Source organism: Corvus cornix, chromosome 13, assembly GCF_000738735.6.
Source record: "Corvus cornix cornix isolate S_Up_H32 chromosome 13, ASM73873v5, whole genome shotgun sequence".
Lineage (NCBI taxonomy): Eukaryota > Metazoa > Chordata > Aves > Passeriformes > Corvidae > Corvus > Corvus cornix.
The window spans coordinates 10,152,793-10,175,434 of NC_046343.1; the positions used below are offsets into that span (position 1 = coordinate 10,152,793).

Genomic DNA, 22,642 nt, shown 5'->3' on the forward strand with positions numbered 1-22,642 from the left:
GGGATGGAGATGGAAACTGAGGATTTCCCCTTCTCTGTGAGTGTCCAGATAAATGAATCCTGAATTTCCTTTGCTGAGTCCTGAATTCTCCTATAGTGAGTGGCACGGCTTCAGCTTTCAGTAGCAAGCAGAGAGTGCTGAATCACTTACCCCTTCCCAAGTGGAGTTTGTCTGAAAAAGAGCTATGACTGAGTCTTTTCAAACAAGTGCTCCTTTCTTTACCACTATGTTCCTGGGAACCAACGGTGGAGTTGGGAACCATGACAGTTGCTCTCAAGACAGCAGTGATTGTTAATCTCTGAGGAGTCTTGATCCACACTAGCAGGAAGAAACTATTAACCTGGCTTGTTTGCCTATGAAACTGCAACTGAAATCCTGCCTTGTTTTATCAGGTAGGTGTGAGGAAAGCACAGCTTATGTGAATGGTTTGCAGTGTGATCCTCAAACGTCTAACTATGCCAGAAAGTCAACAGTTATTAAAGAAAATGAACTTTAGCTTGGCAAAATACACAAGAGTTGATGTTATTGCTTCATATTCTTTGCTCAAGACTGTTTTGGGAAGATGTGCTACAGAGCGAATTCTTGAAACCCATCACTTCTCAATGAATGGTACTTTTCCTTCTACAACTTCAAGCACAAAACAAAGGCCATCTGACGATGGGAACCTGTGTAGGAACAGCAAAAATATTTTGGAAGATAAACAAAACCTGAGTCAGGTAATTCAAACCAACTGATGTGTAGCAGGAGACTATGACACCAAGAAACCGAGACTGACCCATGAAAGCAAATATTCCTTACCCCTTGCTCACGATGGAATTCTTAATTTGCTTCAATAGTAGGCAAAGCATTTAATAAGCCAGACTCCATATTAGGCAAGAAAATTAACACAAATTAACTAGGAAAAGTCATTGTGCCCCTTGAAATTAACAAATCAACATTTTATCAACATTCTGACCCATTTAAATGAAAAAATATTACTTTTTTTTACTGATCATTTCATGCCTTTTGTAAGTTATTTAAGGGAAATCTTCCTCTATAATTTAAGATGCAGATTGCAATAGAATACATAATCCATTAGAAATTGGTGATGCATATTTCTTACATTCTTTTTAATTGCAACTTATCGCTGTCTTACTGACATATTTTCCCTTAGGTAGCAAGTGTCTGATTACACTAAGGTAGCTGAGGTCACCACTAGTTTCCTGAAAAAATACCACCTTCCTGAAAGTTTCCTGAAAGGTCCACCACTAATTTCCTTTACTGAACACTTACACTGCAGTTCACACATTACTTCTGTCTAGACTTCCAAGAACTCTTTCAGTATAAATTGTTTTAAAGAAATGCAGCACGGCCTTTTCAACCTAAGCATTATCTAGTGGTACAATTACAATGGTATTTAATGCTCATGATTTAGAAGGGAAAAGCTTTATTTCAAAGTACCCAACACCAGCAAGCGCCATCCACTTCCCTCTTCTCTGACGGACACGATAACTGGGCTCAGAACTTCAGAATCACAGAATTGTTCGGGTTGGAAGGGACCTCGGGAGATCACCCAGTCAAAACCCCCTGCCAGGGCCGTGTCACCTGGAGCAGGTGACACAGGAACGTGTCCAGGAGGGCTTTGAAAGTCTCCAGAGAGGAAGGCTCCACGCCCTCCGTGGGCAGCCCGTTCCAGTGCTCTGCCATCCTCAACGTAAAGTTCTTTCTCGTGTGGAGGTGAAACTTTCTGTGTTTTAGTTTACGGCGACTGCTCCTCGTCCTGTCACCGCAAAGACCCTGACACCAGCCTCCTGGCACCCGCCTCGGAGATATCTATATGCATTAACTGCAGCGAGAGCCATAAACACTGTGGAGCCGCACAAAGCCCTCAGATACATCGCCTCCCGACCCCGCAGTAGGCGCTTGGCAGGCGGGGACCGTGCCCCGCCTGTGCGCCGCGAGAAGCCGGCGCTCAGCACCCGGGCACAGGAGGGGCCGGCACCGCCATATCGCGACCCCTCACGGCGGTGCCCTGGCTCCCGCCTCAGCGCTGCGGCCGGGCGGGGCTGCGCCGCACCGCGCCGCGCCCCTCAAGCAGAGCCCCCATGGGAAGAGCGCCAGCCCCCGGGCCAGGAGCAGAACCGGGAACAAGGACCGGCACGGAGCACGCCCACCCCTCGCTCCCCGGGCGGGCGCGAGGTCACTGCCCTCACCCGCCCCCTCCCCTCAGAGCGCACTCGCGGCCCCGCCCTGGCGCCGCGCACGCGTCGTCGGCTCCCGCGGCGTCCCCCTCCCCGCGGTGGGGCCGGGGCGGTGACGTCAGCAGCGGCGGCCATTACACGGTGCGGAGTGAGGAGCGGCAGCGCTGCCGCAGCCGGAGCGCCCCGGGCCGCCCTCTCCCCGCGCTCGCCCGCCCTGACGCGTCGCGGCCGCCGCCGCTGTGGGGAGCGCGGATCGCAGGGGCCCGCGGGGCGGTGCGGCGGCAGCAGCAGCAGCCGGTGAGGAGGAGGAGGAGGAGGAGGAGGAAGGGGAGAGCGGGATGGAGGAGAAGGTCTTCACCAAGGAGCTCGACCAGTGGGTGGAGCAGCTCAACGAGTGCAAGCAGCTGTCCGAGGGGCAGGTGAAGAGCCTCTGCGAGAAGGTGAGGCGCGAGGGGCTGCGGGGAGGCGGCGGGGCCGGTCAGGGAGCTGCCGGCGGGGGCGGTGCCGCTCAGCCGGGCGGGCGCGGGGCCCTCGGGCGGGCCGGGGGCTCGGCGTGGCCCGGCGGGGGGAGCGGGCCGGGAGCCGGGGCCGGGCGAGCCGCGGCCCCTCGGCTGTGCTGGAGCCTCGGCTCCGCCTCCCGTTCGCTCAGCGCCTCCTAAAATGGCGTCGCGGCCGTGATGGATCCTCGGGAGAGACCCCCGAGAGACCCCCCGGTTAAAATGTTAAATCAGCCCCCAAAAGCGTGAGTTATTACAGTGGAAATAAAAGGTTGTGGTAAGCGTTTGGAAATTACAAGCGATGAAGAGCTGCTGTTTTGATTTTTTTTTTTTTCATGATATGAATAACCACAGACATGTTTATAGCTAATTGAAGGGTAAATTTCCTTTGAGGTTTTGGCTTCCCTCAATAAGGTTCTGGGTTGCACGAAATTCACAGAATAAACATTCGAGATCCCATATAACTATATATTTTCGTGGTGATGGTTTGAAAATGTTGAGACGTGGGTGTTACAGAGCAATGTGTCGATTGAGACGTTTGTAGCTTAGAAAGGTTGTAAAGCCAAGTCAGGATAGATTGCGTTTTGGAAATTAAGGAAAATGTTGTTCTGGTAGCATCCAGAGGCATTTTCCAGTTGAATTCTAGTTCTGGTTGTAACTTAATAGTTGAGGGTTGTTGTTGTTGGGTTTTTTGGTTTTTTTGGGGATTTTTTACTACTGAAGGTTTTATGTATTCCTGTATTTCTAGACTGGAAGATGGAATATTTGTGAGTTGTTTGGGAAGTGGATATTAACGAATACATGAAGTTATTGATGTACTTGCCACAGAAAGTACTTAGAATATTTTAAAATTGGAATCATGCCTTCAAATACTACATCGGGTTGTTTTGGAAGCAAATTGTTTCAAGAGGACTGTCTATGATCTTAGTAAAGAACTTGCAGTGCTTTTGGCCAGACAGGCTTTTGCTCCAATATAGATTTTAGTTCACTTGTATTCCAGCAACTCAGCATTGTTTCCATTTGATCCAGGCTGTGTATTTTAAACGGTGTTGCAAGCAAGTGGCAATGTCACTGCCTGGCTATTTCCATGTGCGTCTCCAATGACAGTGGTCCAGCTTCTTCCTTGTATTGCTTTGTGCGAGAGGCAAGTATTTCACTTGCCATTGTTTATAAACTGATGGGTATTGAGTCCTGAATCCCACAGGAGTGGGTGCATATGGCCTCATTTTGTGGGGCTGTATGGTAACTTGCAGGACCATGAGGGATGTACAAAAAGCTTGCAGTATGCTGGGGGTTTTGGTTCAGTGAGGAGCAAGCATACAACTAGAAATTCCTTACAGGAGATACAGTAGTCCCAGTCATCAGTGTTGCACAAGATGACATTTTCATTTTTTTCCCAGTGGAGAATAGAAATGAGTTGTATTTATGGATAAATGTGTAACGCTCCTCACCGAGATAATGGTAAACGAAAAAATAAAAGAAAACTTTATGTCTGACTAATGTGTGTTGAGATGAGAGGCTATGAGAACGTGAGAGCAAAATCTACCTGAACAATGTCATTTAGCAGCAGCCTTCATGTTGGCTGAGTTGGGTGGCTGTGAGCTCTGGGTAGGGTGACAGTTCCCTCTGTGTGCTGGGTGTGTGGTCAGCACTGTGCAGAGTTCAGCCATGGGGCTGGTGATGTTAGGGAAAATTGATTTGTTGCTGGTAACTACAGGTGGATTTACTTGGACTTTCTGCTAGGAGTAGTTAAGTTTCTTCATGGTTGCTGAGGCAAGGAATTGGAAGTAGGCCCTTGATGTCCGAGTTTTCCATTTTGTCTCTGCTGTGTTCATGGAAGTGGGGTGTGAGCTGAGTTCTGCACCTTCCTGCTGAAGGACAGCACTTGCTTTAATGTGTTCCCATGCTCCCAGCACCGACTCTCAGAAAGCTCTCTGGGTTGTGCTTTATTTGGACTGTTTAAGTAGTTTTGTGAATGTAACCACACCAAAAGGCTGTTTTTGCATGAATGGCTTAAAGACAGTGTCAAATACAGCTATTGTTCCAAAGGACAGATGAGGACCCTACTAGGTATAAACTGTTCTTCACCACACTGAATTGTAGCTAGGGCTAGTTAAAATAAACAATCAAAAAAATTCAAGGGCTTTTTCCTGATAACACTGTTTGATTGGATGATCTCCCTGACGAGTATTTCTTGATCTGCTGGGGCTTTGTGTGTGCAGGCTGGTGCCTCTCTAATAAGGACAAGCCTAACGGCTTTCTTGTATTTCAGTATTGATACCTGAAGAACGTAACAGCTTTTTACAAACACAGTAATTGTGTGGCCATTTGTGCATCCCAGTTACTTTCTTGGTGTGTCTTTCACTGAGCCGGGTTACCTGGGTGGTGGTGGTGGTGGTGGGAACTGGGGAGAAACATCTTCGAAGTCTAGAAATAATTTGTAACCATGAATAATACATTATACTTCACAGATGATTTGAAATAATCAACCTCTGAGTAGCAGTTAAATTATTCTAGACTTAGTACGTGCTCTGTATTTAATGTTACATCAGTTGAGTGACCGATTGGGTGTGCTTTGCTTCAGCATTTGAGAAGAGCAAGTTCTAAAGAAGTGGTCAAAATATACCCAGTCCAGTTACATGTCAGCAGTGTTTGTCCTGTTAGTGCTGAATTGTTTATTGGCAGAGGAGAAAGAAAGTCCTTTATTGCCAGGTGAGAGTTTTTCCACTGGCCATTTTGAATGAAAGGATGCTGGTTTAGAGTTTCTTTTTCATACATTGTGAGGGTAGAGGGAAATGGTCTTGTCTTGTCTGTGTATAAATGCCCTTTATCACAGGAGCTAGGGTGTGGTACATTGCTCAGGAAGGTGGGATGACAGTCTAAAATTGCACAAAGGAGTGAGGTGAATTTTTGGATAGCGTTTGTTTTGGTTATTGCGGAAGGTATCTAGTGCAGGTGGAGGCAGAGATGTCAGAGTCACTCTCTTGAAAATACTACTCCATAATTAGTGAGTTTCAGTATGGCATCCAGTTTTTGGAGAGAGAGATGACTATTTGGTCATACATACTGTGTAGAGTGTTCAGGGTTCTTGAATTGCTAGTAAAACACCTTTGAATGGACAGTGCTGCTAGACAAAATACTGTAAACTAAGTGAAGGGCTGATATTGGTAAAGGCATTCAAGGAGCCTTGATTCAAGCTTTGACTTCTGCAGTTTTTGATCTGTAACAATGATATTGGTTACATCTGGTTTTTGATTTGTCACCAGTGCTAATATTCATAGTGTAAATATGTTTCCAGGCCATACTGTCCTCTGGTAAGTAGCTTGTTCATGGTGTATTTTTATAATTTTTTTCCTGTTGCAGAATTTTGACTTTAGCGCCTGATCTTCCAGGTTAGGGGTTCTCTAACCAAACATGCTTATACCCACTGCAGCTGTGTGAGTTGCTCAAACTCATTTAGCTTATGTTAAGTGACTTAATTCTGAGAGGACAAGTATGTTACTAATGAAACTAAAGCCTCTGCAATCAAGGTTCAGTTCCTCTAATGTGTAGAACTTACATGTTTTGTGGCTCTCACTCCTGTGTTTTAAGCTGAATTGTCTGCCCGACTTCTTTTTCAGACAGAGGCACATGTTCCCTTCTACTTCTCTGCTGTTCAGGAGTTATCTTTCTTAGCTGATTACTTTTGGCCAGGAGTGAATGTTTTAAACTGTTTCCAGTTGCATTTGCAAGGGCTTTTTCATTAGCTAGCTTTTGCATTCCCATATCCATCATGTATAACTAACTATTCTTCAGACTTAAGATGATTGGGAAAATTAGTGTTCCTGTCTGAACTTGCTGTAAATCAGCCAAGAAACCTGCCCCAACAGAATTCCCAGATAGTGAGAGTGTGGTGTACCCTGTGTGGTGGGCTGTGTATTGGGCAAGTTCTGTGTCCCTCCACCCCTGGCCCTGGCAGAAGAGGAATGTGCAGCATTGCAGTTCTGCCTTAGCACTGCACTGGCTTCTGGATTCTGTAGCAAGGGAGCTCTGCTGCCAACGGCAGGAGGGCCCCTCAGTAGCTGTTCAAGGGGCTCTGGGAGACCAGAGAGTGGCTTAGGGCTGCTTTGTTGAACTTTCCCAGGGATTGGGTCACTGATGGGGCAATGTAGTTGCACCTTCTGTCTCTGAAGAGTTACGAGTATAGTGTACAAAGCCTATTGTAACATTTAAATAACTGTGTTTTAGATTATTCTGGAACACTTTAAAAAAAAAAGTCTTTTCATGCCCAGTGTTCTGATTTGTTGTGATGGATTTGTTGTGTTTTTTTTTTTTTCTGGTGGATTTTGTTTTGGTTTGGGTTTTGAGTGTTTTTTTTTTTTTCTTTTATTGTGGTTGATAATGTAAAATGGAAATTATCTCTTTCCACAGAAGGCATTTGAAGTGTCAGCCTCACCAGCCTTCTCACCTAGTCCGGATTTACATAGAACATCTTGATGTGCATATGAAAATTCAGTCTTGAATGTGCCGCTGATTGTAGCATCAGCAGCTTTCTGGGTTTTTTCTTGTTTTTTTTTTTCAATTCTAGTAAATCCTGTAAAAATTGAGTTGTGCTGGCAGTAAGATGTTTGGTTTTGGTTTTTTGCTTTTCAATTGTAGCATTAGTTGTGATCAAGTAGGAGTGAAAGATACTTTTGTTGTTTTGGGCACAGCTTAAGCTAACAGCAGTAAGCACTCCTAAGTCAGAGCGAGTTCCTACTTGAGTTCTACCAGTTTAAGGCTGAAGATATGGATGTGGCTGCAAGACTGATGTCCTCTTCCAAATCTACCTGTGCTAAGGCTGTTGCCTCCTCAGATGTGATGACAGTGCTGCTCTGTGATTGCTTCTGAGACATTTTCAATTACTCATCTGGGTTGCCTTGCCCAGCACAAAACCCAATCCTGTCTGGCTGTGTCTGGCAGGAGTTCACAAGGCCTCGTACAACAGATCTGTGTGAGGGGAATCAGAGGAGCAGGGATTGAATTTTCACCCTTGCTTAGGGACCCTTAAACACTAGACCTGTATTCAATAATGCTGTTGTTAGTTGTTTTACTTCAGGTAGTATATATTAAGCTGGAAAAAGTCTATTCCTGACTAAAGAATGAATGCTGGAGCTCAATTACTCGGTAGCCAGGTCTCCAGGATTTCTGCTGAATGTCTTGAACATGCCTTCCAATACAGGTGTTTCATGCTTGCTGGTCGGCTCTAAACTTTTTCTTGAGTTTTGACATGCCATCCTCCAACTGGTATCCTGACCTGTAGCATGACTGCCAAGCTGTGTTGGAGTTACTGGAACAAAAGGGTTGAGAACTTCTATCTAGTTCATTGCATGAAGCTGGACTTGTGGATATCGGGCATAACTAGTTTGGGAGTAGGTTTAGCCTATTTCTTTTAACAACTTGAATGATTCAAAATGAATACAGCTTGTTCTACAGACAGGACTGAAAAACATCCCTGTAAGTGGTCGGCTTCCTGCATTGCTGTCATTGCTGTGTTTCTTGGAACTCCCATGAGGCAAGGAAGGCATAAAGGTTCTTGAGTTATTTGCCTTCTTATGTTTTTTAAAAAAGATTTTTCTAGATTATTTTTCTTCAATTTAAAGTTAAAGATACTAAGATCTTTTGTGTGAAGCAAAATAATGACATCGAGTTCTTTCAGAAGATCCTGTTCCTATCCCCACTGCTCTTGTCAACTACTGCTGGATAAATACCCTTTCCCCCTTCTTGCAGATTTGCTTCTGAGGGAAAGAACACTCATCAGTTACTGAGTGTGTAAGACTGATCTTTTCAAATGGAAATGTTATGGGGACTATCAAAGTTTGAATGGTGTCAGTCCTTTTGTAAGGTAGAGAGGGTTATTTGGCAGAAGTTTGCTGCTTGCATGCTTTCTTGTAGATCATCTAGAATTTACACGAGACAAAGGAAAGTGGTTGTCTTATTTAATCTTACAGCAGTCCTGGCATTGGGATTGCTCTTTTGGTTGGCTAAGATCTTGTATTTAAACTGGTCTCTCTTCTCACCGAACAGAAGAGATTAGAAATGAAGGTGTAGGTGCTTGTCACAAATCCAGAGAGAAAGCAGATGTATCATCTTCTGTCCCAGCAAAAGACTATTTTGCAGCTCAGACTTTTATGTGGATGGAAATCCTGGTTTTACTTACTTTGGAATACTAAATAATTAAAAGTCACTGGGGAGCTTTGTATTTTAATTTTGCTCCTACTTATACATTCACATTGAACTCCTTAGTGGATTGTGAAGTTCAGCATAAATCAGTTTCCCATTTGTGTCATGTGTAATCTGACTGCCATGCCCCCTTCACAGAAGGGTTTTATTGGAGGCTTCATTTATCTAATTTTGTTTAAAATGTAAGACAGTGAATGAAAACACTTTTGCTTTAAAAAATGAGCCCATCTCTTGTCTGAACCTGCTCTCTTTCCTCCCCATGTAAGGAGCGGGGGAAACCTTTAAATTGAAAAGCATTGACTCTGCAGAAGAATTGCTGACTGTAATGGATGACTTTGCTTGGAACTGGAATCTCTTCCAGGTCATGATATTTGGACAGCTAAAACCAGTATTCATCCCAATTAGCTGATCATTGTGTCTTTAGTCACATCCTGTGCACCTTAGTGACAGGAAATTATGGGTGTGGTTGAAGTCTTCAATCTCATCAAAATATCTTTATGGTAACTACAAATAACTATTTCTTGGTTACAGTGGATGTTTCTCATTACATACTTTACTAGACAGCATGGTGGGCTGCAGGTGTGAATTCTGGTCTGCCAAGAATGACATGTTACCATCTGCAACCATGACTTTGGAGCTGTGTTGTCTAATTAAAATAGTGGTTGTATTTCCTTTACTGAGTTAGTGGTAATCTTTTGATGAGTGCTTCATAGTGCTGCTTCAAGCATTGAATTCTACACAGACACAGTGATGTTTACTGTTTGGTTTGGGTCTTGTCATTTTCTTTTATGTGGCCCAGAGTTTTTCAGGGTAGATAATTGGGCTTAGTTGTCAGAGCTCGTGCTAGAATTTGGGGACCTAAGAAGAGGTTGGAGTAATTAAGAAATATCTGGTATATTCTGGAAACACAGAGGAATTTGGATACAGATTAATTCAGAGGATTTTGCAGAAATGGACCACTGGAAATTATTTCTGTGAGCCAGCGTTGATGATGTGTGCTGCTCATGACGGAAACTTGCTTATCCTCAGCACAGAGTGAGTTGAGGAAGTAATATGGATGGGTTATGGCTTTTATGGCACTTGACTCTGAGCCTTAATTTGTGGCATATAGGATAAAAATATATGGAGGGAGCAGGGGAAGTAAGAGAGATGTCTGCATGCATACAACCACTGCATCTCATTAAATAAACTGAGGATCTGAAAAATCATATGGTAGTAATGTTAATAGTCATCTTTTCAAAACTCTCATCCATGGTAGTTCATACACTTGGATCTTGTACTGTCTTAAAATGATGAAGCTGATCTTTCCATTTTAAGAACAGCTTTTTGCTGAGATGTGCTTTGTAAGCAGAGGCACCAAAGCAGCTTGGTACTGTTAAGCTGGGCCTTTAGATGATGTGCAACAGGCCAGGTATGGTTTAATTCTTAAGTACTAGGTTGTGCTTTTTATTGTGCTACTCTTTATAATAAAATGAAAATTGGTTGTTTTCTTGTGTGTTTAAACCAATATTGGTTTTATTCTTGTTGAGTTTTGGATTATACAAGTCTTCTCTTCACAGTGAAATGACTGAGTAAGCCAGTATCAAGTCGGAATGAATTCCAGTCACTATGACTAAGCTGAAATGTATTTGATACGTGCATATTGTTTGAACTTTGAGATTGTTCTGAGTAAAATATGTAACTTCCCACCTCTGTGTTTATGACACAGTGTTTATGTTTATGACAGCATTGCACTTGGTGGTTCTTATACTCTTCTTGTTTAACTGTCTCACAGCTGTGTGTTTTTTCTGTATTAGACTTTATTGGTAATTGGCTGTAAAATTAGCATTTATCAACTTGAAGTAATGTTTTCTTTGCAGTCTTATTCTGTATCTGTTTGCATTTTATTTTGAAATGTGAGTGTAGTGCTGAAAAAATAATTAAACTGATTCAGAGGCGAGGTCTTACAACTGTAATATAGTAGGTTGTTGAGAACAAGTTTTTGCTTAAGTTAAGTACCCCACACCACAGAAGTTTGACTTGTGGTGGTATTCTACTATGTAAAAAAGATTAATTAAGTGTTGGAGGTGTAGAGAAGTTCAGGGCTGTCTTAATGGTAAGAATTGTTAAGAACTGAAAAAAGGCAGAGATACCAAAGAGTTAGTAAGTACTCAAGAGAATCTGTTTATGAATTTTGTAATTGTTTATCCTGATGATAGGCAGTGAAGCCTGGATGTTTCAAAATGTTGATGTCAAAATACTGCAGTGTTGCACTATTATCCTTTGTGGCAATAGGTCACTGGGTTTTTGAAGTTCAAGGGGTGGGGTGTGTGTGTGTGTCTTACCTAGTTCTCCTTTGTCAGGTGGTTGGATCAAGGAGTTTTCTACCTTCTACTGAAGGATGCTGAAGAGTGCTCTACTGCTTCCTCTCTGTGAGGAAGTGTAGGAGAGCTGCTGGTGGGAAGTGCATTTGTTGGAGGGGAGGATGGGTGGGGGGAGGGAGTTGTGTGATGTGGTGAGTAAGCAGCAGAGATCATGGATCTCGATAAAAGAATCAATAAAAAGAGGGAGTGGAACCAGGTGGAGTTCACAGGGCTGTGTTTGATCTAGTACAAGGTCAGGGGCACAGGTACTGTAGGGGTAGTATTAGTGATTTCTTACCATTGTGAAATTATAGCATTAAATGTAATGTTGTCTTACCAGCTTGTGTTTGTATTGTGTTACAGTATATTAAAAGTCCTTGTTTTGGTGTTGTTTTTTTTTTTTTTTTTTTTGCTTTACCTTTATATAGGAATTCATTTAATGTGGAAGTTGGGATATAGTAGACTGCTTGTTGGTGGCTTGTTTTCAGGATGTTGTTTTTTCTATCTTCAGCTCTGCTGAAGCTCTTTTGTAGAGCCAAGTAGAGTGTTTAAGCACTTGAGGTTGTGCCACTTCCAATGCTGTGGGACATAAGACTGTAAATGAACTAAGCAGTTCCTAACACAGTGTTGCATGGAGCTGGCTTTAGAACATGGAAATGTTGGAATCCCTGCACCAGCATTCCTCCACTGCAGGATTTAAGCAGAGGTTGCTGTTTTGCAAGTTGACCTGGAACAGTCTTTTTCCATCAGAGTAGCTGACTTCTCTGTGTTTTTGGTCATGTGCGTATCTGAGTGATTTAATATTTCAGAAACTGAGGAAGCAACAACTCAGTTGCTGAGAACTCTGCCATTTTCAGCACAAACGCTGCATACCTTTGATGAAAAATGAATGCTGCATTCTTTGTGCAGTGCTTCAAGTGTGTTAAGAAAATCCAGTGGTAGAAACATTCTAATTAAAGAGCAGGGTTTTTTTTTATATCGAAGTGCTGTAAGCATCTGTGATGTTCTCTGTCAAAAGGAGAATTAAGCTGGCTAATGCTTCTAATGTAAGAGAGTATTAGAAGAGGCTAAGGCTGTTAAAACACCTTCAAAACATCCGGTGAGTGTCACTGCGTTAAAATTAACTCAAGTCAGGCTATCTTAAAATAAATCTGCACTTTTAGCATCAACCACAAGCCAGGAATGACCTATCTTTAGTACTGAGCACACTGTATGTGGAAACTGTCATATGAGACTGACTTTTGATGTAAATATGTCTGCAGAGTGACATCTAAAGCTTTGTGTTGTACAGGGTGCTTAACCACACTGCATTTTTGCATTTCTTTGCAGTGTTGAATGAAACATTGAATTTAATGAATTTTCCATCGTTAAACTTACATGTTGCTTCTGTTTGAAGTGGTGACTGTGGTGGTCAGCCAGGATGACGTGTGGGGACAGTGAGACCACTTTTGGGTGGGAGTGTCAGCCACTGTCTTGTAGACAACTTGGATTATAGAATAGAATATAGTTTTTATATATTCTCTAGTAACGGAGGTAATGAGGTAAAAAAGGATCCTTTTTGAATAGGAGCATTGACTATTGAAAAACAGGGAAATCTTTGTAGATGGTAACTAGTAAACTCATTACTATTTATATTTCTGATACCTTCTTGATTTAGCAAATCATTGTGGCATGTGTCTGGTGACTGTTCTGAGAACAAACTGTAACAACTGTCTTGCATTATTTCAAAATTATCTTTCTGGTGCTATATTTAGCCTGTGCTTCTTCATACAAATTACCTTTGTCTGCAACTTATATATATAACACAATTTTTTGGGAAAAAAATGGTGATGACAAAGATCTTACCCAGCTTTGGTTAATAAAGACACAACTTGATGTTTGTGTTTAATCACAAAACTTGTTGAGAAAGCTTGTGCAGGTAATGACTTGCTCTGTAATTGCTGGTACCTGTGGATGTTTGTTTCATTCTGCTTCATGCAGGACTCCCTGCCCCTTGCAGGTAGGTTGAAGATGTTTGTACAAATGGGTGCCAAAGTGTTGGTAGTGTTTTGACCATGTCTGAGTTTGTGCGCTGAGAGGTAAGATGTTGGCAGGATTTTTAGATTTAATTTTTCAAAATACTTAAAAACTTCTTAAGTTGCAGTAGCAATGATCATTGTTTTATGCTTCACAGAACCATTTTTGTAGAAAGTCTGAAGTTTTACTTAAGATACCATCCTTAAGGAGGGAAAAAAGCCACTCAACTACTAATTACTTGTACAGGGTTTCATAAAGCAAAATGCTGTTTTAAATAAAAAAACTTTTACCTCAAGTGCTTCAGAGAAGGAAGGGACAAGAGGTCCTAAAGAGAGCAGGTAGCAGAGTTGGAAGTCGTAGAGTGTGTTTTGAATAAAACGACTGTTAATAGACAAACTCACAATTTATGTGCTGTTTTGTTTTATAGGCTAAAGAAATTTTGACAAAAGAATCCAATGTACAAGAAGTGCGATGTCCAGTCACAGTCTGTGGAGATGTCCATGGACAATTTCATGACCTCATGGAACTTTTCAGAATTGGAGGCAAATCACCAGACACAAACTATTTGTTTATGGGGGACTATGTTGACAGAGGATATTACTCAGTTGAAACAGTCACATTGCTTGTAGCTCTTAAGGTAACTTTTCTTCTCAGCTGTACAGTTTAGTGTAAAATATATCATTACTATCCTGACTACACTTAATATCTGTTATGATTTTCATAATGCATAACAATGCATTGGTATTAGAGGTACCAAAACTGACTTCTTGGCTGTCTTAGTTTTCTAAGTCACTTCTTAAAAAAAATTCATGTTCAGGTGCAAGCCTGAGCTTTATCTAAAATGAGTGTTGAGTTTATTTATTACTTGACTAAGTAGCAATTTAAGAATCTGCTTGGAGAGATCAGCTTAATGCACAGGTGTAGTGAAGTCCACTAGTAATAATAAATACAACTTGTAATTAATCTCAAAAGTATTTGGCAGTTGAAGATTTCAATAAATTATTCCTTTTTTTTACCTCAAAGGTTATAATTGAATCTTCAGAAGGGTTTGGTTTTGATTGCTTTATTGACGTGTGGCAGGGAATGAAAAGTGCAAATTCTGTTCTGGGGAAGAGTTACTCATTGGTGCTCTAAAATAATCTGTTCTGTTTAGGTCCGTTACCGTGAACGTATCACAATTCTTCGAGGGAACCATGAAAGCAGGCAAATCACACAAGTTTATGGTTTCTATGATGAATGTTTAAGGAAATATGGAAATGCAAATGTTTGGAAATACTTTACAGACCTTTTTGATTACTTGCCTCTAACTGCCTTGGTGGATGGCCAGGTATGTTGACATTTGACAAAGTTGAATGTTTTTCGTTGTAAAGGGAGCTCTTAACACTGCATTCTGTCAGTTCTCATCTTTAAGGGAACCTCATGCAGATTTTCTCCTAATCATTTATTCTAAACTGTTCTAACTGCACTGATTAATGCAAATAAACTTCATGTATGTTAACTCTTGCAGATTTTCTGTCTACATGGTGGCCTCTCTCCATCTATAGATACACTGGATCACATCAGAGCACTCGATCGCTTGCAGGAAGTTCCCCATGAGGTACTTTTTTTTAAGCCAATGAGATTGATGATTCAGTATGTACTGGGGTGTTGAGTTCACAGGCTGAAAATGAAATTCAGATCAACTTAGCAATATTAAAGTGCCTGTCTTCCTGTTCTGGATTTTTTAAAGGAAAAATGAGGGGCATCTCCTTGCTTAAAGAAAGAAACATACTTTTCAAAGCGCTGTGCAGGGGTGGTTTGTGTGCAAGTTTTTTGTGGTTTTGTTGGGTTCGGGTTCTTTGCACTTCACCTCTGAAACATCATCTATCTATGTCTCTTACAGGGTCCAATGTGTGATTTGCTATGGTCAGATCCAGATGATCGTGGTGGCTGGGGAATTTCTCCTCGAGGTGCAGGTTACACATTTGGACAGGATATTTCAGAAACCTTTAACCATGCTAATGGCCTTACGTTGGTTTCAAGAGCTCATCAGTTGGTAATGGAGGTGAGCAGGGACAGCCTGTGTGTTCAAACTTTGGATTGTGTCCTTGGTCTGATTATTCCATGCTCTGTGTGTCAGAGATGTGCATCTGCTGCTGTGACAACTGATGATCCAGCTGAGAGGCTTCCAGAGACTTGACCTTGACAGTATTCATGTGCTACTAAAGGAGTTTGACAGTGGAATAACCTTTATTTTGGCCTTGTTTTCCTGAAAATTTACAGTAATATCCCAAATCAGGCTTTGGTACTAGATGTGGTATTGCATTTCTGTGTAGATAAAAAGGTTTTTAAATATGTGTTCCTTGAAAAAAAAGGTGTATTTTTTCTTTTTAGCTTGGATGTATGCTTTTGTTCTTGGCCTCTAGTTATTCCTAGCAGTTCAGATGTTTAAATGTGTGTCTGGATTCTGGTTTTGGTGATCACAGTTGAAGGTTCAGAGTAGATTGTGCACTTCAGAATTGCTGTTTTAACTATTTAATGTTAATGCAATGGAGAAATCTTGCTAGGTGGTTTGTTTCTTGGTTTTTTTTTTTAATATCTAGCTCATATTTACTAGTAGGAGGCAACCTATGATGGCCAAAATTCCTTTACCCTTTTTCTCTCCAGAAGGAAAAAAAGACACGGCCTTAAATTTATTTAAAATAACCCTATAAATGCCACTTAGAGCTGTGTGCATTAAAAGATTGGTTTCTAGTCACGTGGTTACATGGGGTACGTGAACTTGGTTGTCATAATTATTTTTTCCTTCCTCCAGGGGTACAACTGGTGCCATGATCGGAATGTAGTAACAATTTTCAGTGCTCCAAACTATTGTTACCGTTGTGGCAACCAGGCTGCAATTATGGAACTTGATGATACTCTAAAATACTCCTTGTAAGTATGTTTAAAAATGAGAATTACATTGCCTGTGATTTTAAAATACCACTTAATTGTGTTAAAGCATGGGGGTTTTTTCCCCTCTATGCTTCTGGGAGGTGGAGTGAATATGGAATTGTTGGGTTAGTCTTGGAGTCAAGCCTCTGGAACAGTTGCTGTTGAGATCATCTCTGTCAGATTAAAGTGAGACTCCTCATTTTTGTTTTGTATAATTACCTGGATTTTAATGAATTACTGTGTAGGGATGTGATTTGAGAGCAGGAGTAGTCTGTCACATCTAAGGTAATGCCTTCCTGTTGGTCTCGGGCAGGAGACTTTCGGAATCTTTGAATTCTTCAGATGTTGGGATGTCAGCTTTTTGAATGAGATTTCTAATTAACTACTGCAGCAGCAACTTAACTAGTAAATGATGCAAAAGCACTGTGCAAACTGCCCTCTTTGATAATAACTGAAGACTTTAACTTTCTAAATAGAGACTAATGTTTGACCAGTTTGAGTCTTAAAGCTAAAATTAATTTCTCTCCAGACCTTCATGGTAAGAGGAATTTAAAATGTGATGGTTATAAATACATACTAATGGGAGTGGAAGAGCTGTAACACTTGTTCTAGAATACTTAACTTGGTTGATAAAACTTGCAAAGATTCACCTGTACTAAACCACTGTAAATTCATAGCTAGAACATATGTGAATGTAAGCTGAGCTCTTGTGTTTTCATTGATGTCTGTGCTCTTCAGTTTGCAGTTTGACCCGGCACCACGCAGAGGTGAACCGCATGTTACTCGTCGCACCCCAGACTACTTCCTGTAAAGAGATTTTAGACCTGTACAGTATTGCCATGAACCATATGTTGACCTAAAGAAAATGGGAAGAGCAACAGTAACTCCAAAGTGTCAGAAAATATTTAACATTCAAACTTTGTTTTCACATGGACCAAAAGACGTGCCATATTCAATACAAAGCCTCTTGTCGTCAACAACTGTGACCACTTTAGAATGAACCAGTTCATTGCATGCTGAAGCAACATTGTTGGTCAAGAAACCAGTTTCTGGCATAGCGCTATTTGTAGTTACTTTTGCTTTCTCTGAGAGACTGCAAATAATAAGATGTAGACATTAACACCTCGTGAATACATTTAACTTTCCATTTAGCTATAGCTTTATTCAGCATGACTGTAGATAAGGGTAGCAGCAAACAATCATTGAAGCTTAAAGAACATTTTTAAAATAAGTACCAAGGCCTCATATTTGTTCTGAAACTGTTTGTTTGTTTTATTTTCAGGGAATACTGTTTAATTTAATTGTATTGATTATTTTTTTTGTCTGCACTCAGTTCCCTTTTCCACTCTGCCCTACCATATTGTCCCTTGTAATTGTCCAAGGATAGTGAATTACTTTGAACAGAACTGTTTTTTTCTGTAAAACAATGTTACTGCAGGACAGAGCTGCAGTGTTTTTCATAATAAACTTGTGAACTAAGTATGGAAAAATGTCAAAATTCTAATTGCATCTCAGGTCAACTGTGGTTTAATAAACTAACGTGTAGCTGGATGGGTTTTATAAACTTGCATAGAAATTTCCACCTTAAAAATAACTAAAACTGAGGTGATACGGAGTGTGCTGGAAAACTCTGACTTCTGAATCCTGTCCCAGGAAGGTGCCTGGGCATGTGTCTCACAGCTGAGAACAGCTTGCTGGTTACTCACATGTTGCTCTTTCCCTCTTGGTGCTCTACTGAAATACTCAGAAATGGAAGAATATAGGATTACTTAATTGATTGTGTGTGGCTTTATTTCAAGTGTAAATCTAAGTTTGAGTCATTTACAATGTAGGTGCTAATACTTAAAATCATTTTTCTGAAAAACTAAGAATAAAACCAGTTTTCTAAATATTAAAGGAAACAACTTGAAGTTTAGTACTATGTGTATTTGCCCAAGCTTCCATTCTGAAAAATAGTGGTACGTGGTTTATGTTAACTTCTGTTTAAATATTTCCTTTCTACTAACTTCTTCAAAATTGGAACCCTGATTTGATGGTTTGGTTCAAAACAGAAATTCAAATGTTATGCCTTCTTAAAGCTTGTGCGTTAAACTTCTTGGGTACATCTAAATTATGTACCTGGCTGTTCATTTAATAGACTCCTAACGTTCATATTGTTTGAGACTTAAGTTTCTTGGGCACAAGTAGATTCTGTAATAACATGGAGGTTTGTTTTTTACACTGCTTGTTTCTAAGGGAATGCACAGAACTTTTGCAAATGTCCGACTCACCTGGAGGTTTAGTCCTAGACATGCTTTTTGGGGCTTTCTTGATTTTCTGAAAAGCTGGAGGACCACTTAATTCTTTAACTTGGAAAGAAGATGCTGCATTTCATCAAGCATTATTTCATCCCCTTTCAGAAAGCCTCAAGTGATTGCTTTTCCTTCAGCAAAATTTGAGCTTTGTCCTGTAGGTTGGGTTCCAAATGGCTTCTGGAGAGCTCAGTCTGCTGTAGTTTGATCTCTTACAGGAAGAAGTGCATGCTAAAAGTAAGTGCATCTGAAGTGGCTTTTTTTAGTATAGTGGGAGCTTTTGCTTTGATCACTATTAAAATAATCCTTTGCTGAGAGTAGTTCACTTTCCAGTCCTGTCACTTGTCTTTCTCTGTGTTTGTGTAGATGGGACTTTGTGCTTTCATTGACACCATTCCTTCAAGAGGAATGACTTTGCCCTATTTTCTGCTTTCCTTGTTGCTTTAATTGGCGTGACTCATCTCCTCTGGCGAGGAGCAGTCCTTGCCTTGCTTCAGTTTCTGTACACAAATCCAAGTGGTTGTTAGTAAAGTCCATGGACAATGTTGGAGTCACTCCAGTTTTCGTGCTTTCCTCTATACTTATGTTGACCGCTTGTGTGAAGATGCCAGTGAGAAAGCCACATTGTGAAGAAAAAATTGGTTGTGCTGATGGAGCGCTAACCAGCTAAAACCGTGTTTGGAAGATGCAAGAGAAGAAACAAAGCTTCAGCTATAAATAATTGGGGTTTGATTTATTGGTAGCTGATTGATCAGTTTACCTGCACAAAACTTCCTTTACTTCAGCCTCTGAGCGTGGTGACTGCAGAGAAATGAGATGTGTTGGAGATCAGTGGTGATGTTTCCTTCATCTCTACACCGACTGCTGCATTCCATGAAATGCAAAATAGGCATAGCTGGAAATGCCATATTGTGGTGGTTTATTCCAGTGTTTAAGTGGGAATGTCACACCCAGCTCTTAACGGGGAGGGCTTACATTGGGGTTCAGATTATTAGATGGCAGTTGGGAATGAAATGACACTTTTCCATGAACCACTCCTCTTTTTTTATTCTTTCTCAGAACTTGAATAGCGCCAGGAGAATGCTGGTGTACAAAGGGGGGAGGGTTTGGAGCTTTCCATATTTCATTTTGTGTAAGTCATTGGCCATATCAGACGTAGATGGATGTTTGTCCAAGGTAACCAATGTGTGTGACTCACCTGGTGCTCATTTCATATTGTTTCTAGCTGCTGACACTTCTATACACACTCAGTATCCCTGCTCCAAGTGCTTGGGCCATGTTACATCGTTTAGGTCTTCTGATATCTTGGCAAGATACTGGATGCATGGGAGAGTGCAGACAGAGTTGTTACCTCCTTCCCCATATGTCTGGATAGTAACAGAACATATTCTGCCCTTTGAAAGAGGTGGTATGGGGACATCCTGCCCATGAAAGCTGTGGCATTTCACGTACCTGTATCTTGGTCTGGTTCCTGTCAGAAAAAACTGCTGAGAGGTACCAATACCTACCAATCCATGTTCCATGGGGTTTATTTTGATTTTATAATAGTAAACTGAAGCACTGAAAGTCTTTTTTAGAAAGCAGTTGTGTTTCAAGGGCCTTGGGTCAAAGTCTGCTCTGACAATTTAAAATTCGTCCTGAATCTTAAAGGATTTCCTCCTGTACAAGACAAAACCAAACCTGTTATGCAAGTGCTGGGTTTATTTTGGGCCTTTTTTCATAGTTGAATAAACACATTATTTTCCCCTTCTGACCTCTTCATTTCCTTAGTAATACTGGAGTGCAGTTCCTGCTCTTGGAGGAGCTGTGACCTTGGGAGGGGGCTGAGGAGTAAGTACTCTTTTTCATTCAGGAAAGATGGTCTGTAAAAAGATGCAAGTGTGATCACAATTTTGAATTTCAAATTAAATGCTGGTCCACATTCAGTGAGTTGAAGGTGTGCCTCCACTCATCACCTCCTTACGCACCTGTTCACACTCATTTATTGCTCTAATTGCTGCTTGTTTTGTCTGGATGCAGAACACTCCTGGAAGCTCTCAATGTGTTTTAGGGGTTGTATAGGTTACAGCAAATTTTGCCTGAGAAGTGACTTTCTACGTCTTCCATGCTTTTTGCAACCATATTCATGGTTTGTATGAGCTTGGATTTTTGGAGCAAAATGTCTGCAAGCAGGGGTTTTTGAAGCCTTGTAGAAGGCGTTGAGTGCCTTCTGTGTGCTACAGCAATCATGGCACAGAGTGGTGTGCTCTGCACATTCTTCTGGGAGAAGGTTGGAAACAGGTCCTAAGTGTTAAGTAAAAATCACACTGGACTCTGTGGAAATCTTTTGGTACCCATGAACACACCAACAAAGCCCTGCAGTCAGCAGTTCATGAGTCAGCCTTCTGTGGTTTTACAAAAGGTTACTTTGGTGCTCTAATTCATTTGGCTGTACTCCTTTTGGATGGGAATAAAGGCAGGCTGCTTTCTTGAGCAAGGGACCAGAGTGCTTTGGCATATGGACAGCAAAAAAAGGCTGAAACGACGCTTTTGGTTTTAAATTAAGCAGTGCTGTATGTTTTAGCCTTTTAAAACCTGTGCTGTGCTTAAAAGCTTTATTCTTTAAAATGGGTTGAACTACTGATCTCTTAATTACTCTCTGGTGAACAGAACTGCTTTGGGATGGAGACTAAAATGATTGCTGCTGGTATAAATAATGTATAAAACATTAGTCGCTAATAGTACCTGTGACTGGTGATGGAAGAGTGTGATCAGGGTGAGCATCCTGCATGAGAACTTGCAGGAAAGTGATTTTGAGGAGAAAACTCCATTTTGCAGCTACTCTATCATTGCACAAGGTCGTATAAATTAAACTAAATCTTTGCTTTTGGTTGTCTTGACTTCTGTATTCATCTTCCTCTGTAGATTTCCCCCAAACACATCTGGGTTTTTAGAGGTTAGGTTCTTTTGGTTTGTTTTTGTTGCTTTAGTTTGTTTGTTTTTTAATTTCAATAGATCTATAAGCTGTTTTCCATATTATGCGTTTAAAACTGAAAGTGCTGAACTGTAAAAGATGAGTATCCTGCTTACATTGATAATTGCATAATTGATTGGGCTGAAAGGCTTTAGCCTGGCTCGCAACTGCCTTTATTTTTCAGGAGTTTGAGAAAACACGCCCCCACATCCAGATTAACCGTAAACCTTGCTGTGAAAAACCTTCTTTGTTGTGGCCATTAGTGCAGAAGTGGGCAGTGATGGCTGCTCTCTTGTGCTTCCTTAATCTATAAGAAAAACGCGGGGGGTGGGGTGGGCCTGGAGAAGCCCTGTCTGGGAGGATCCTATGGTGGGTGTTTCATTCCACGCTTGACCCACTTTACAGCCAGCTCTGCTCCTTTTCCGCTGCTGTGTTTGTCCTCGGGGAAGAGGAACACACCCGGCTGCTGCTGGAGCAGGGACAATGCCCAGGGGAGGGAGCGCCACAGCTTCCTGGGAGAGAGAAAGGCTGGTGCTTGGGTTCTGTTTGTCTGGTAATGAGTTTATCCAGCTTTGGCTCAGCCATCTCAAAATGTTACTGGACTGTCCCTTTCCCCCCTGGAATCCCCTTTAAAAAGCTTTGAATGCATTTTAAAATGCTTGGCTTCTGAAACACACTATATTTATTCCCATGGGCTTTGAAACCTCAAAGCAACTGCTCATTATCATCTGTGGCGTCAGAACCAGCCCAGAATCTGCTTTTTGGACTTTGAACGGCTCCAGCGTTGGAGACCAGTGCCAGGCAGCCCTGTAAAGCTAACCCAGTTCCCTTCCCCTCGTGCTTATATCAAGGATATCTACAATTTTATACGGTACCACTGAAGGTCGTTCTCAAGGCCACGTATAGAAAGTCTGCTCTTTACATTTTCTTGGAATGCCCGGGAGCGCATCTCTCCGGGGCTGAGCTCGTTGACGGCTCCCGTCCCTCGGAGCGAGCCCCGGCGCCACCGCGTGGCACTGCCCTGCCTGTCGGACCGGCGTGTCGTGACCCGCAGGGCCGGGAACTGCTCTGCTGTCGGCAAGGCTGAGATGTGCACTGGCCCTAACGTAGCTGAAGGTGGGTGACCCTCACCCTCAGCAGACGGAGGATCCCGCTTGGCTCCTCCAGAGTGCTCCAGATGATTTCAGAGGATGCCAGGGCAGAACTGGAACAAGAATCATTGTTTAAATATGGGGAGGTGGAGTGAGGG

The 22,642-nt window shown here is 41.8% G+C and overlaps 1 protein-coding gene across 1 annotated transcript; it reads left to right on the forward strand.

The window, feature by feature from the left end:
• The first annotated feature begins 2,305 nt into the window (after positions 1-2,305).
• Positions 2,306-18,300, forward strand: PPP2CA (protein phosphatase 2 catalytic subunit alpha). The gene is made up of 7 exons (XM_039559637.1): positions 2,306-2,620; positions 13,664-13,873; positions 14,390-14,563; positions 14,744-14,833; positions 15,119-15,280; positions 16,031-16,149; positions 16,888-18,300. The coding sequence occupies exons 1-7, from the start codon at positions 2,519-2,521 to the stop codon at positions 16,958-16,960; spliced, it is 930 nt and encodes a 309-aa protein (XP_039415571.1). The 5' UTR covers positions 2,306-2,518; the 3' UTR covers positions 16,961-18,300.
• Positions 18,301-22,642: the final 4,342 nt, after the last annotated feature.